The sequence below is a fragment of the Cornus florida genome, unplaced genomic scaffold, assembly GCF_030987335.1.
Source record: "Cornus florida cultivar Cherokee Brave unplaced genomic scaffold, ASM3098733v1 CherokeeBrave_3.0.0_Hap2_Chr02, whole genome shotgun sequence".
In the NCBI taxonomy this organism is placed as follows: Eukaryota; Viridiplantae; Streptophyta; class Magnoliopsida; order Cornales; family Cornaceae; genus Cornus; species Cornus florida.
Window position 1 is genome coordinate 68,578,021 of NW_026775572.1, and position 11,625 is coordinate 68,589,645.

Sequence of the window (11,625 nt, forward strand, 5' to 3'; positions counted from 1 at the left end):
AAATGAAATGGGACGACTAATTTTGGCTGTTGCAATTGCAAGCTTTTTTTATGTGAAGCCACCTAATTGTCAGCCCCACACTAATGCAAATCCTAACAAAACTGTTTGCCGATGGCCTTATCTCTTTCCCATCGATTAGTTTTCGCTCATCCTCTTGTTCCTGTCCGGATTCCCCAAAAAAAAAATAAAAAAATAAAAAAAATGAAGCTTTCAGCACCAACTGCTCTCTCGTCAATTCACTTACCTGATCCTAGAGTGTGTTTTAGGGCGACGACGCTTCAATTTGATGAACTTCATCTTTAAAACATAAAGTTCTCAAATAAACACTAAAAATCAAAATTACAACTCAACATGCTGGCTTTGATTGAAATTTGCCAACACTAGCAAATGATTATGAGAACATACAAAATTATTACACGTTTGAACAACTCCTATCACGTCTTTTAGGAGTTGAACAACTTTCAAACGTTTTATTTTTTAATTGAAATTTAACCTGATTCCTCTTATATTTGGATAATTATTTTTACAATGAGGTTGTCTTGTGCTAAAAATATTCCACAAATACCTTATTCAATACTTATTTTTCATTTGTGCTGTCATTTATAATATTCAATATATTATTCTTTATATTGATAGGAATAGCATGAGACAAACAGCAGATCAACTCAATTTTTCAATGTGAAGCCTAACCTAGGTTTAAAAATTTTAATAGTTTGTTAGACTTTGACGACAACCAATATTCAATATAGTTTGTTAGAATAGGAGGATAATTAGAATAATTATCATTCAATTCTTACACGTTTGATATTTGTAATCAAACGTTCGAATGAGAATCATCATTTCACTCCCATTCTATTCTCACATTACTGCATACCAAATGCAACATTAAGAGAATGAAATAAATGATAATTGAAAAAGACAAGAAAAAAAAAAAAAAAAAAAAAACCCCACTTCATCAACATAGTCAAATTCCATTCAGAAATAAACCAGTATATTCACACTATTATCTAAGAATGAAGAAATCAATCTAAGCATATACGACCATTCACTGAGATGAATGAAGAAATCAGTCTAAGCATATACAACCATTCACTGAGATTTTAAGACAAAAAAACAGATAAAGTACAAGAAGCCCTCATTCGTTTTATTATGTTTGTATAAATTTCTATATTTTCAATATTTGGAGCAAATTGTCTTCTGATAGTCAATTTTGACCAAATTTTTTAAAAAAAATTCTAAAATGCCCTTAGATGCAACTATGCAAGGAATTTTTTTAGCACATCCTTCGTGTGGACCCTATTAAGATGGTGCTACCGCGTGGACACTATTAAGATGCTACCTCGTAAGGTTGGCTATGCACAAATTTTTGCCACGCACATCAGCAATTAAGCAGTAGTTGGCTGTAATATTTGACCATTGTATTTGTATATGACTGGCTTTTAGCGCCATTCCGATGGACTTATCCGATCAATTACTTTTTGCTCATCCTCTTTGCTTCTGTCCAGATTCCCCAAAAAAAAAAGAAAAAAAATGAAGCTTCCTCTACTTGCAACCATTATCACCATCTACCTCATCTTCCAGTACCATCTTAGATTTATAGTCAGCAGTAACTCTGTTTCCCCATATCGCCCCTTGGATGATTTCGCCCTTAACTGCGGCTCTACTGGCAACTCATTTGCTTTTGATGGCCGGGAATGGATTGGAGATATCACCAATTCTAAATTTACTTCATCATAAGTACTCAAAGGCAAATCAACGAGCTCAAAAACCATCCACCAATCACTTTTCGTTGACCTTGTTCCCTACATGACTGCTAGGATCTCTCGTTCTCAATTCACTTACACATTTCAATTAAGACCGGGTCAGAAATTCATTCGCCTGCACTTTCTTCCAGCTTCATACCATGGCTTCGATAGATCAAAAGCCCTTTTCACTGTTAAAGCTGGTCCTTACACCCTTCTTGACAACTTCAGCGCTTCCCTTGCTGCTGATGCTCTGGGTGTAAAATATTTTGCTAAAGAATTTTGCGTCAACATTGAACAAAATCAAGTTTTTAGCATAACATTCTCTCCGTCTACAAGTAGTGCAACTGATGATGATGTTTATGCTTTTATCAATGGAATTGAGGTCGTCTCCATGCCCACTGGTCTTTATTACTCTCCCGATGATGATTTGGGTGCTCGTGTCGTTGGCAACAAGTTTCGATACTATATTGATAACAGCACTGCACTAGAGATGGTTTACCGCTTAAATGTTGGAGGGAGATCCATTTTGTCAGCCGAAGAAGATTTGGATATGTACCGTGTTTGGTCCGAGGACAAGAATTACTTGTTACAATCAGGTGTATTATCAGTTACCAGTACCACAAAGGCTGTGATCAAGTATGCTAACATACCCACCTACACTGCACCAATGAAAGTATATAGAACATCTTGGTCAATGGGTCAAAACAAAGTAGCAGATCAGATGCATAATTTAACATGGAAATTACCTGTGGATTTGGGATTCAGGTACCTGGTTAGGCTCCATTTCTGTGAGGTTGAATCCACGACCACTGAGAGCGGCAGCCCAAGGGAGTTTTCTATCTTCATAAACAATCAGATTGCTGAGACTAATGCAGATGTAGTGAAGTGGAGTGGTGGGTACGGGGTTGCACTATACAGGGACTATGTGGTGAAAATAGAAGGAAACAAATTCGAGGGCAAGCATAATCTCATTGTAGCTTTGCAGCCCCAGCATGACTCAGATGCTGATCCAATCCTAAACGGTATAGAAACATTTAAGTTGGCCAACCCGGACAACATTCTTGCCGGTCCCAACCCCGCGCCAACAGCACATTCTTTCCGGTCCCAACCCCTGCATGGAAAATTGGTTTTAGCTTTTGGAAGCCACAATGTAATTACAACAGGTGTGATACTAATACTCACCCTCTTGAATATCATAGTTTACCAGTTAAATACTTGGGGATCAAACTCTGGAGAAAAGAACTTATCATCATCAACACTGTCAAAGGAGGGAGTGTGCAGACGTTTCTCATTTGCAGAGATCCAGTTAGCGACCAATAACTTTGGTGATGAATTCATCATAGGGAAAGGCGGATTTGGTAATGTGTACAAAGGGCTTATCGATAATGGAACCAAGACTGTTGCCATAAAGCGGTTGAAATCGGAGTCCAAACAAGGGTTTGTTGAGTTCTGGATGGAGATTGAGACCCTTTCGACAATCCGGCACGATCATCTCGTCTCTTTGATAGGCTACTATGAAGACTCCCAGGAGATGCTCCTAGTCTATGAATATATGGACAATGGGAGTCTTGCTGATCATCTCTACCAAGCTAGAAGAAAGGGTGATGTCAATTCTCCTCTCTCTTGGGAACAACGGCTCATCATCTGCATTGGTGCCGCACGTGGATTGGCCTACCTTCATACCAGTAGGGACGCCCATCATGGAGTCATACACCGCGACGTGAAAAGCTCAAACATACTGTTGGATAAAAATTGGGAAGCTAAGATTTCTGACTTTGGGTTGTCTAAAATGGACAATGCAGGCCAGTCACAAACCCACATTAGCACTGCCGTTAAAGGTACATTTGGGTACTTTGATCCAGAGTATTTCTTCACTTGTAGGCTGACAAAGAAATCCGACGTGTACGCCTTTGGTGTGGTATTGTTTGAAGTGCTTTGTGGGAGGCCGGCGGTTGATGTAAGACTTGAAGAGGAGCAACATAGTCTAGCACAATGGGCCAAACATTGCATCAGAGAGGGAACACTTGATCGAATAGTTGATCCCAGCGTGAGGGAGCAAATATCACCTCCTTGCTTGAAGGTGTTTGCCGAAATTGCCACCAAATGCTTGCACAATAATCCAAATGAACGGCTTACAATGGCTGGAGTGGTGGCTGGCCTGGAGTATTCATTCTCAGTGGCAAGTGGTGGGGATGAGGTATATCCAACTGGGCAGATCTTGCCCACCCACAATTTGAGAATCTTCACATTTGCAGAATTGAAAGCCGCAACTAGAAATTTCGGAGCTGATACAGTGTTGGGAGAAGGATGTTTCGGGAAAGTTTACAAGGGTCGGCTTGATGAGAGGGCGACATCTAAGAACGGAAGTGGAATGGTCATTGCTGTCAAGAAGTTGAGTTCAGATAGCATGCAAGGATTTGAAGAGTGGAAGGTAGTTCAACTGTACTCAGTCTGTCATTTTACTTATTTGATCTTGGGTGCTTTTAATTTGCCTTTCATAGCTCAATACGGAATACTTGTCATGTATTCAATCTCAGAATCATAGACTAGAATTTAATTATTTCTTCTTTTCATGTATGCCTAAATTTTCTAGATTTAGCTCTTCTCTATTGTCCACATTCTTATAATATTATTGTAGTATGAGAAGTGAAACTATTCCTCATATTTCTAGATTTCCTAAGTGGAATTTATAGAAGTTCTTCTAAATGCTGTCATGTATTTGTTTTTTCGTTTATTTCTGCAGTCTGAAGTGAATTTCCTAGGAAGGCTTTCTCATCCTAACCTTATTAAGTTGCTGGGATACTGTCGGGAGGGTGAAGAGCTGCTCCTTGTCTATGAATTCATGCAAAAGGGTAACTTGGACAACCACCTTTTTAGAAGTAAGTCTGTGTGTGTGCGTGTGTGAATTAATGCAAATGTGCTAACATACTAGTCAGTTGAATTCATTTAATTGGTTCACTCTACACCAAATGCTTTGACTAGTGCAGGGGGATCAGATGTTCAGTCACTTCCATGGGGCATACGGCTTAAGATTTTAGTGGGAGCAGCTCGGGGCCTGGAATTCTTACACACGGCAGGAAAACAAGTAATTTATAGGGACTTCAAGACAGCGAATATATTGCTTGATGCGGTAAGTTATGTGCAATCAACAGATTAGTACCACATGATATATAATAAAGGATTATGAACCCCTAAACTGATTCTAACATTTTCTTCATTTGTTGTTTTTTGCAGTCCTATAATGCCAAGTTAGCAGACTTTGGTCTGGCAAAATTAGGCCCCTCTGAGAGTAATTCCCATGTGACAACACGAATTATGGGCACATATGGCTATGCTGCTCCTGAGTATATTACGACAGGTAACCCCCCTGAACCTTTTTGAGCTTCATCTTTTCTAAGACTAAAGTTGATCAGAATCGAAGTTCTGCCCTTTGCATGATCTAAAGCCACTTGAGCTTGGCCATAACTAAATAAATGGTGTCATATTACTGACATCATGCTTATTTAACAGGACATCTGTATGTAAAGAGCGACGTGTATGGTTTTGGCGTTGTATTGGTTGAAATGCTAACAGCCTTGCGGGCACTTGACCCAAAACGTCCAACTGGGCAACATAGTCTGGTTGACTGGATTAAACCACGATTATGTAACAGAAGGAAGTTGAAGGGCGTAATGGACTCCCGGTTTGAAGGGAAATATCCTTCCAGAGCTGCTACACAAATGGCTCAACTTGCTCTAAGATGTCTTCATCGTGACCCCAAAGAAAGGCCATCAATGAAAGAAGTTGTGGAGAATCTAGAACTGATTGAAGCAATTAATGAAAAACCAAAGATCTAGCCTAGCAACCTTTGTACCATCGTTCCCAAGAGTAAGATAAAAATCAAGCCTAGCAACACTGATCACCACTAGAGTGATGACTTTGATACTACACTTCCTATGAAGAGCTCTTTGCATAGATGTTTTTGTTGGTTGTTTCTTACATTTAACTACCCTATTTCCTCTATTATTCAATGCCTCCATGTATGTAATGAATTTTGTTCTTGTAGTGGTGATTTGTGTTAAGCATTTGAAACTTTTAGCACTAAAACTTTAGTTATTTCTGTAGTTTGTTGAGACATCGTTGTTTATGCTTGGGGGAATTTATTTGTAGTGACAATTAGGAGTCCTAATGATTGTGGTGATGATGAAGGTCCTTATATTGCCTAAATCAAGAGTTGGACTTGACTTCAAGGTAGGATTATTCCTGAGACTCTTCCATCTGAGCAACCTTGACAGATAGTCATTTTTCTTTGTTTTAATTTTCTTTCCATGATTCTTTTTTTGTGTTAACTTATATTGACCAAATTGATCCAAAATATAGCAAGTAGATGAAAATAGGCACACCAATGAGCTCTCTAAAAAGACCTCTCATATTTTGAGATTGTCAAAAGTTGCTAGAATGAAAATAAGGCACTCCAATGGGCTCTCAAAACATGGAATGATAATTGTGTCAAAAAATAGCATTTTGAATGAAATGCATCATTGGAGCATAATTGCAAAAATGTAGAATTTTGACACTGTAACACCTCTCAAAATATCGATTTGGCATGGAAATATAGCATTTTACATTGGAGATGCTCTAACTGAAAAACTTGAATGGGCTCAAGAAAAATTGGGAAGAGCAGAGGAGATGAGGAAAGAACTGAGGAAAACAATTTCTGACCTATGCTCCGAGTTAGCCAAGAGCTAGTTGAAGACCTCTCCTACTGTCACAAAAATCTCTTTGCCGAAGCTGAAGCAAAACTGCAGTACACGGTTGACTCACCCTCTATTTATCCCCCATTGATACAAAACCCATGCTTGATGTAGGTGCATCTTCATCTTTTCCGGCCACGGTTGCCGCCCCTGAAGTTTATCCAGCAGCTCAGGTAAACCCAATTTCCAATTCAAATTTTGGTTCTCAGAAAGATACAGGCTGTAAATTGATGAAGTTGAAATCTAGAGGACTTCACAATGAGAGCTTTAAAAAACAGCACAAACCAATACACTAAAATGAAAAACATTGCTACAGGATTCATAATTCTTTACTTTACTTGCTGAAAATTCATAATAAATAATGAGAACGTTCAACGATGAAACACTAAACATTTTTTATACAGACCAGAAGAGAATCACATTATATTTGACAAATGCTAGAAAGTAAGTTGAGGTTGAAAACTTTCTGTCAATACATCGAGACAATCATACAACTGCAAGTTTCCTCTAAGCTCTCAGCTGGAAAATACAAAACAAAACAAGCACGATAAACTGTTACCGACGCAAACAACATAGTCAATTAAGTCCAGATTTACTAAAACCATAACTGCAAACAGTTTGGTAACAGCATGTATGTCTGCGTGAGTTATGAGTGATCTTACACTGTTAGGTTATCTGATATATTTGCTCTGGTAAGAACAATATGAATCATTATCTGTATTGAGAAGGTGAGAAGTATAAGACAATCCTAAAATCTGAACATAACGCACCTATAACATAAATGTGAGTACATGATGGTGCTTAAGGGAGAGATCCATACCAACAGCACTGTAGATCAAGGATTAAGTTAAAGATGGAAAATTGAGAAAGTGAAATATTTTATAGTTCAACCCAAAAAACAAAAGAACAAATGTCAAAAGCTTGCCCTGATGTTCAAAGTAGTATACCTGGTTTTTTTTGTATATAAAAATAATTATTATAATAATAATTAAATAAATAAAATTATAAAAAATAATTCTTATAACTGCCTTGAATACTAAACAATTAAACATATTAAAGAGTACTGTTGAAAATAAGAGATTTAGAAGCTTCTATGCAAACAGACTTGTAAAGATGTTTTAATAGAATCAAATATAAAATTATTTGCAGATATTCGTATAAGACATCTAAAGCCTCAGTGGGAGTTTAATTCTAGGGTTTATCTTCTTTCAATTCCATTTTTGCTGGGCTTAATTCAGAGGGAGACAGAAAACAATTAATATCACATATTTACAGGAAAACAAATCACAAAAAGACGAACAGAGTTTTATTGAAGTGGATAAAATGCATTGATGCAATGGCTTAAATTAATGAACAAAGCAGAGAGTTGGTATTTTTCAAAGATTAGGTAATTTAGTCACTGGCTTGAAAATAAACTTTTATAACTTAGGAAATGGTTAGTCTTTAAATGAGGTTGTTTGGAAATTGTATGCTGATGACTTTTCGACTACTTGTAAGCTCTAAGGCAAAAAATATGATTTAACAATAAGATAACCTAACAAACGTAACATAAATGGATAAAATAACATGAAAAAATTAAGAAAAAGTAATTACATTAAAGCATTAAAAAAAAAAAGAAATATCACCTAAACCAGATGTGTAACCAGATGGAAGATGTTATTTTAGATAGCCCAATTTTATTTAGCTGGTTGTACATTTGCAATAAGATAGTGATGCTTTATGTTAATTTTTAGTTGTCAAATCTTTCTTTAATTACTTTACAGAATTTCTACTCCTATTCCCACTAAATTAAATTTCAAAGAGTTATTGCAAACCAACTGATATAAAAGCACTCAACAAAACAATACTAAAATAAAAGCAAGGGAATTAATTATGGAAAAAAAAAAAAAAGGCAAGGGAATGAGGAGAGACGGAATTTGTGCAGCATGCATACAGCATAACAAAATCAAATGAAAAGACATTAATATTTAAATAAAATTCATGTCTTTTCTCTTTTGCCTTATGAAAAGAATATGCAGTAAAGAAGACAAACTAAAAACCAAATAGAAGATCTTTTAGCATTCTTTTGAAATTGGAGACACAAGGTTTTTCGTCTTCTTTAAGCTAATGTACATGCATAGTGAAGTGTTCAACTAGAGACAAGGGGTATTCCACATCTTGTAACGTTGAGGATATTTTTCACATCACACACTATTTACTATGCATGTACTTTCACGCTCTAAAGGATTGCAATTAGAATACATTAGAATATTAGGTTTTGGGTTGAAAGAATGGGAATATAAGCATTGTAGCCAATCAAGCATAAAAATTCTCATTATATTCTATCCTTTATAAATGCGAGTTCATTGTCAACAATGTTGACCCTATGCTGAGCATAATCATCCATTAAAGTCAGTCCTAGATTGAGCTTAATCATCCATTTAGAAATATTTCTCCTACCATTTAAGAATTTGGGTCAACTATATGTCGCACAATTTGAATGTAGACATTATTTTACTCCACCTATCTCTTATTTACAAGATGTGCCATATACAATTTATTAGGTAAGATCATCTAAAGGATCAAGTAGAGCAAAAAGGCTAAGGTGTGAAAAAAGGGGAAGGAAGAAGTTGAGAGAAAATGGAAGGCGAGCAAAGCGAGGCAGGCAACAAAAACTAAGAGGGCAACAATGTAAAACCAAGCAGCAGAAACTATGATTGCAACTGGGCTATTTAAAGGACAAAGACAAACTGGGCTATAGAAAATAACAACCAGCAGGAAACAATATTCCAACAGAAACAAAAATGCAAGACAACACTATTCTTCCACCAGCAGGCATATTTTCTAAATGCAAACAAACATAAAGCATCAATTTCAAAACATCAGAATTTCAGCCAAGATCATAATCATGGATATTCCATACAAGCTTGAGCCAAATATTAGAACGGGCAAGTTTAAACTCCATCCAGTCTAGGTAGTCTAAATCTAACAGCATTGAAAATTGCAGCTTGCAAATAAAACATGCATAAACACGTAAAAATTATATTTATATCATTCATAAACGTATAAATTCACATATATAATATTAAACAATTACCTCTGAAAACAAGTACGACTAAGTTCTTCTAACAAACTTGGCAGGCCATGCAAATATTCCTCCCTTAGCTTCTTAAAGCTAAATGTAGTGTCTAACATACTTGCGGTCTTGCAAAAGCTAGCAAAAACAAAAAAAAATTAACATATTCGAATTATTGTAATTCTGTTTTTTGTTATACAGTCCTATATTTTCACTTCCAGAATTATACCATATGTGTTTAGCTAAAATAAAGAGGAAAAAAAAAAAAAGGCAGAAAAATAATAAGAGATGAATATGAACAAACAAGCAAAAAAAAGTACGTAGTAAATGACTAATAGAAGAACTTAATTCAAAAACGTGAGGAACAAAAACCAAATGCAAATTTGGGACCCATTTTCATCCATTACGCAGAGAATCTGTTCACCTTTAAAATTTGCCAAAAAAATTTAATGCTGCAAAAGGGTATAAGGACTCCATTCAAACAAACAATGGCCCATTAACTAAGGAATACCACTATATAGCAATGCTTTATATTATACCAGCACTGTACAATAATAAAAATAAAAATAAAAATAAAAATAAAAAAACTACTAGTTGAATCTGCACTCAGAATTCAATTAGAGCTAAACTATATAGAGTGTTTATGCAGTCTAAAGTCTATTTGACTATGGCCTTTCCTACAATAGGTAACAGAGTTGCAAGTAAAAACTACTAGTTGTGATATTTTAAGTGATGTTATATATTAAAGAGGAAAAATAAAATAAAAAGGGAGAGAAGAATTTTATTACTAGATCAAGCCCAAAAAGGGAGACAACCTAAACTTCCACTCTCTATCAAAAATAGGACCTAAATCATGCTTTCAGGGGTTTGCTTATATGCTTTGTGCTAGTTTATCTCACAAAAAAAATTTCAAAGATTAGGTTAATGATTGCAATTTTGAATTTCTGTGAACTGTAATACTGAGATGAAAAACCCCTTGTCCGTGAGAAGAGGGAAGACCATGAGAAATAGAAAAGATGAGGCTCTTACCGGTGGTGACGACGATCGTAGGTCGGCGGGGTGAGAGAAATGAGCGTGAATTGCAGACATAGTAGACGTTTGGTTGGAATTAGGGCTTGAGTGGTTTTTTTATTTTTTTTTTTTTTATTTTTTTGGGGTACTGGTGCGAAATTTTAAAATAACCTCAAAAAATTCGAAGATTAGGTTAATGATTGCAATTTTGAATTTCTGTGAACTGTAATACTGAGATGAATTAGGATAAAACACAAAAAAAAGAAAAAAAATCGTCCAGAACTATTGATCAACCAGCAACAAATTCCCCGAAATTACAAAACTCGCTAGAAAAAATAATTTACAGAGACTTTTCCTTTCTTACTTTTAAAAATATCATACACAGACCTCCCTCATGTGTAACGAGCCAGTAAATATATTAACTGATCTGCCAAAATTATTAAAATACTCTCATATTATTATCTTAAATTACTAAAATACCTATAAATTTTTTATAAACTGACGTCATGTATTTATATATATATATAGATTTTTTTTTTTCAATTCATGTACTTTCCCAGAACTCGCTGGAGAAGGAAGAGGTCGAAACTAAATCCATTAACGGCGGTCACGGATTTGCTCGCGAAATCAAAGAACATGCTGTTAGTATTGCTGAATTGAAGGCAAAAATAGCTGGACGGACTACTGACTATAGTTTCGATCTCGGGGCGGGATCCTGTCAACACAGCTTCAGGCTGGTGGAATTTGCGGGCTACTTCATTTCATGGTGCCCTGTCCTGAAATGCAGAAAGGAAGGTTTTTGTTCCTCTACCCAAAGTCTCAGTCGAGAGCGAAGTAGAGACTGTTATGGCAGTCCGTGTTCCTTCGTTCGTGTCTTGTTACTCGTGTCTTGTTACGATCTCTCTAGGTAAAATACAGGATTATATACAGAACAATGTATATAATATATATATACACACACACACATATTTATATTTCTAAAAATTAATGTTTCTCCATATATAAAAATTGTGAATCTCCATATCTAAAATACACACATATTTATATTTCAAAAAATTGATGGGTCTCCATAAATAAAAAT

General features: G+C 35.8%; 2 protein-coding genes across 11 annotated transcripts in view; one reads left to right on the forward strand and one right to left on the reverse strand.

Annotated features, from left to right (window-relative positions):
* Nucleotides 1-10,945, reverse strand: part of LOC132295243 (uncharacterized) — a 47,403-nt gene extending 36,458 nt beyond the window's left edge. For 2 of the 9 annotated variants that reach the window (XR_009478378.1, XR_009478379.1), the window contains exons 1-3: nucleotides 10,563-10,925; nucleotides 9,555-9,671; nucleotides 6,447-6,997 (exon numbers count right to left, since the gene is read on the reverse strand). Coding sequence is in view for 1 of the 9 variants with exons in the window: in XM_059793424.1 (XP_059649407.1) it covers nucleotides 10,563-10,622 (60 nt within the window). In the remaining 8 variants the exon portion in view is untranslated. The other 7 variants (XR_009478380.1, XR_009478377.1, XR_009478376.1 and 4 more) reach the window with 7 other exon arrangements.
* On the forward strand, nucleotides 1,361-5,760 carry LOC132295241 (receptor-like protein kinase FERONIA). Of its 2 annotated transcripts, none has more exons than XR_009478375.1 (5): nucleotides 1,361-4,176; nucleotides 4,489-4,624; nucleotides 4,733-4,875; nucleotides 5,002-5,103; nucleotides 5,256-5,318. XR_009478375.1 is itself a non-coding variant. In XM_059793421.1 (5 exons), the coding sequence occupies exons 1-5, from the start codon at nucleotides 1,807-1,809 to the stop codon at nucleotides 5,579-5,581; spliced, it is 3,099 nt and encodes a 1,032-aa protein (XP_059649404.1). In that variant the 5' UTR covers nucleotides 1,569-1,806; the 3' UTR covers nucleotides 5,582-5,760. The 2 variants fall into 2 exon arrangements, 1 of the variants encoding a protein (XP_059649404.1); XM_059793421.1 differs by having other exon boundaries at nucleotides 1,569-4,176; nucleotides 4,980-5,103; nucleotides 5,256-5,760.
* Nucleotides 10,946-11,625: the final 680 nt, after the last annotated feature.

Coding starts and splice junctions, on each gene's coding strand:
- LOC132295241 (XM_059793421.1), top strand. CDS start 1,807: ATGACTGCTAGGATCTCTCGTTCTCAATTCACTTACACATTTCAATTA. Junction 4,876..4,979: donor CGAATATATTGCTTGATGCG/GTAAGTTATGTG, acceptor TGTTTTTTGCAG/TCCTATAATGCCAAGTTAGC. Junction 5,104..5,255: donor TCCTGAGTATATTACGACAG/GTAACCCCCCTG, acceptor CTTATTTAACAG/GACATCTGTATGTAAAGAGC.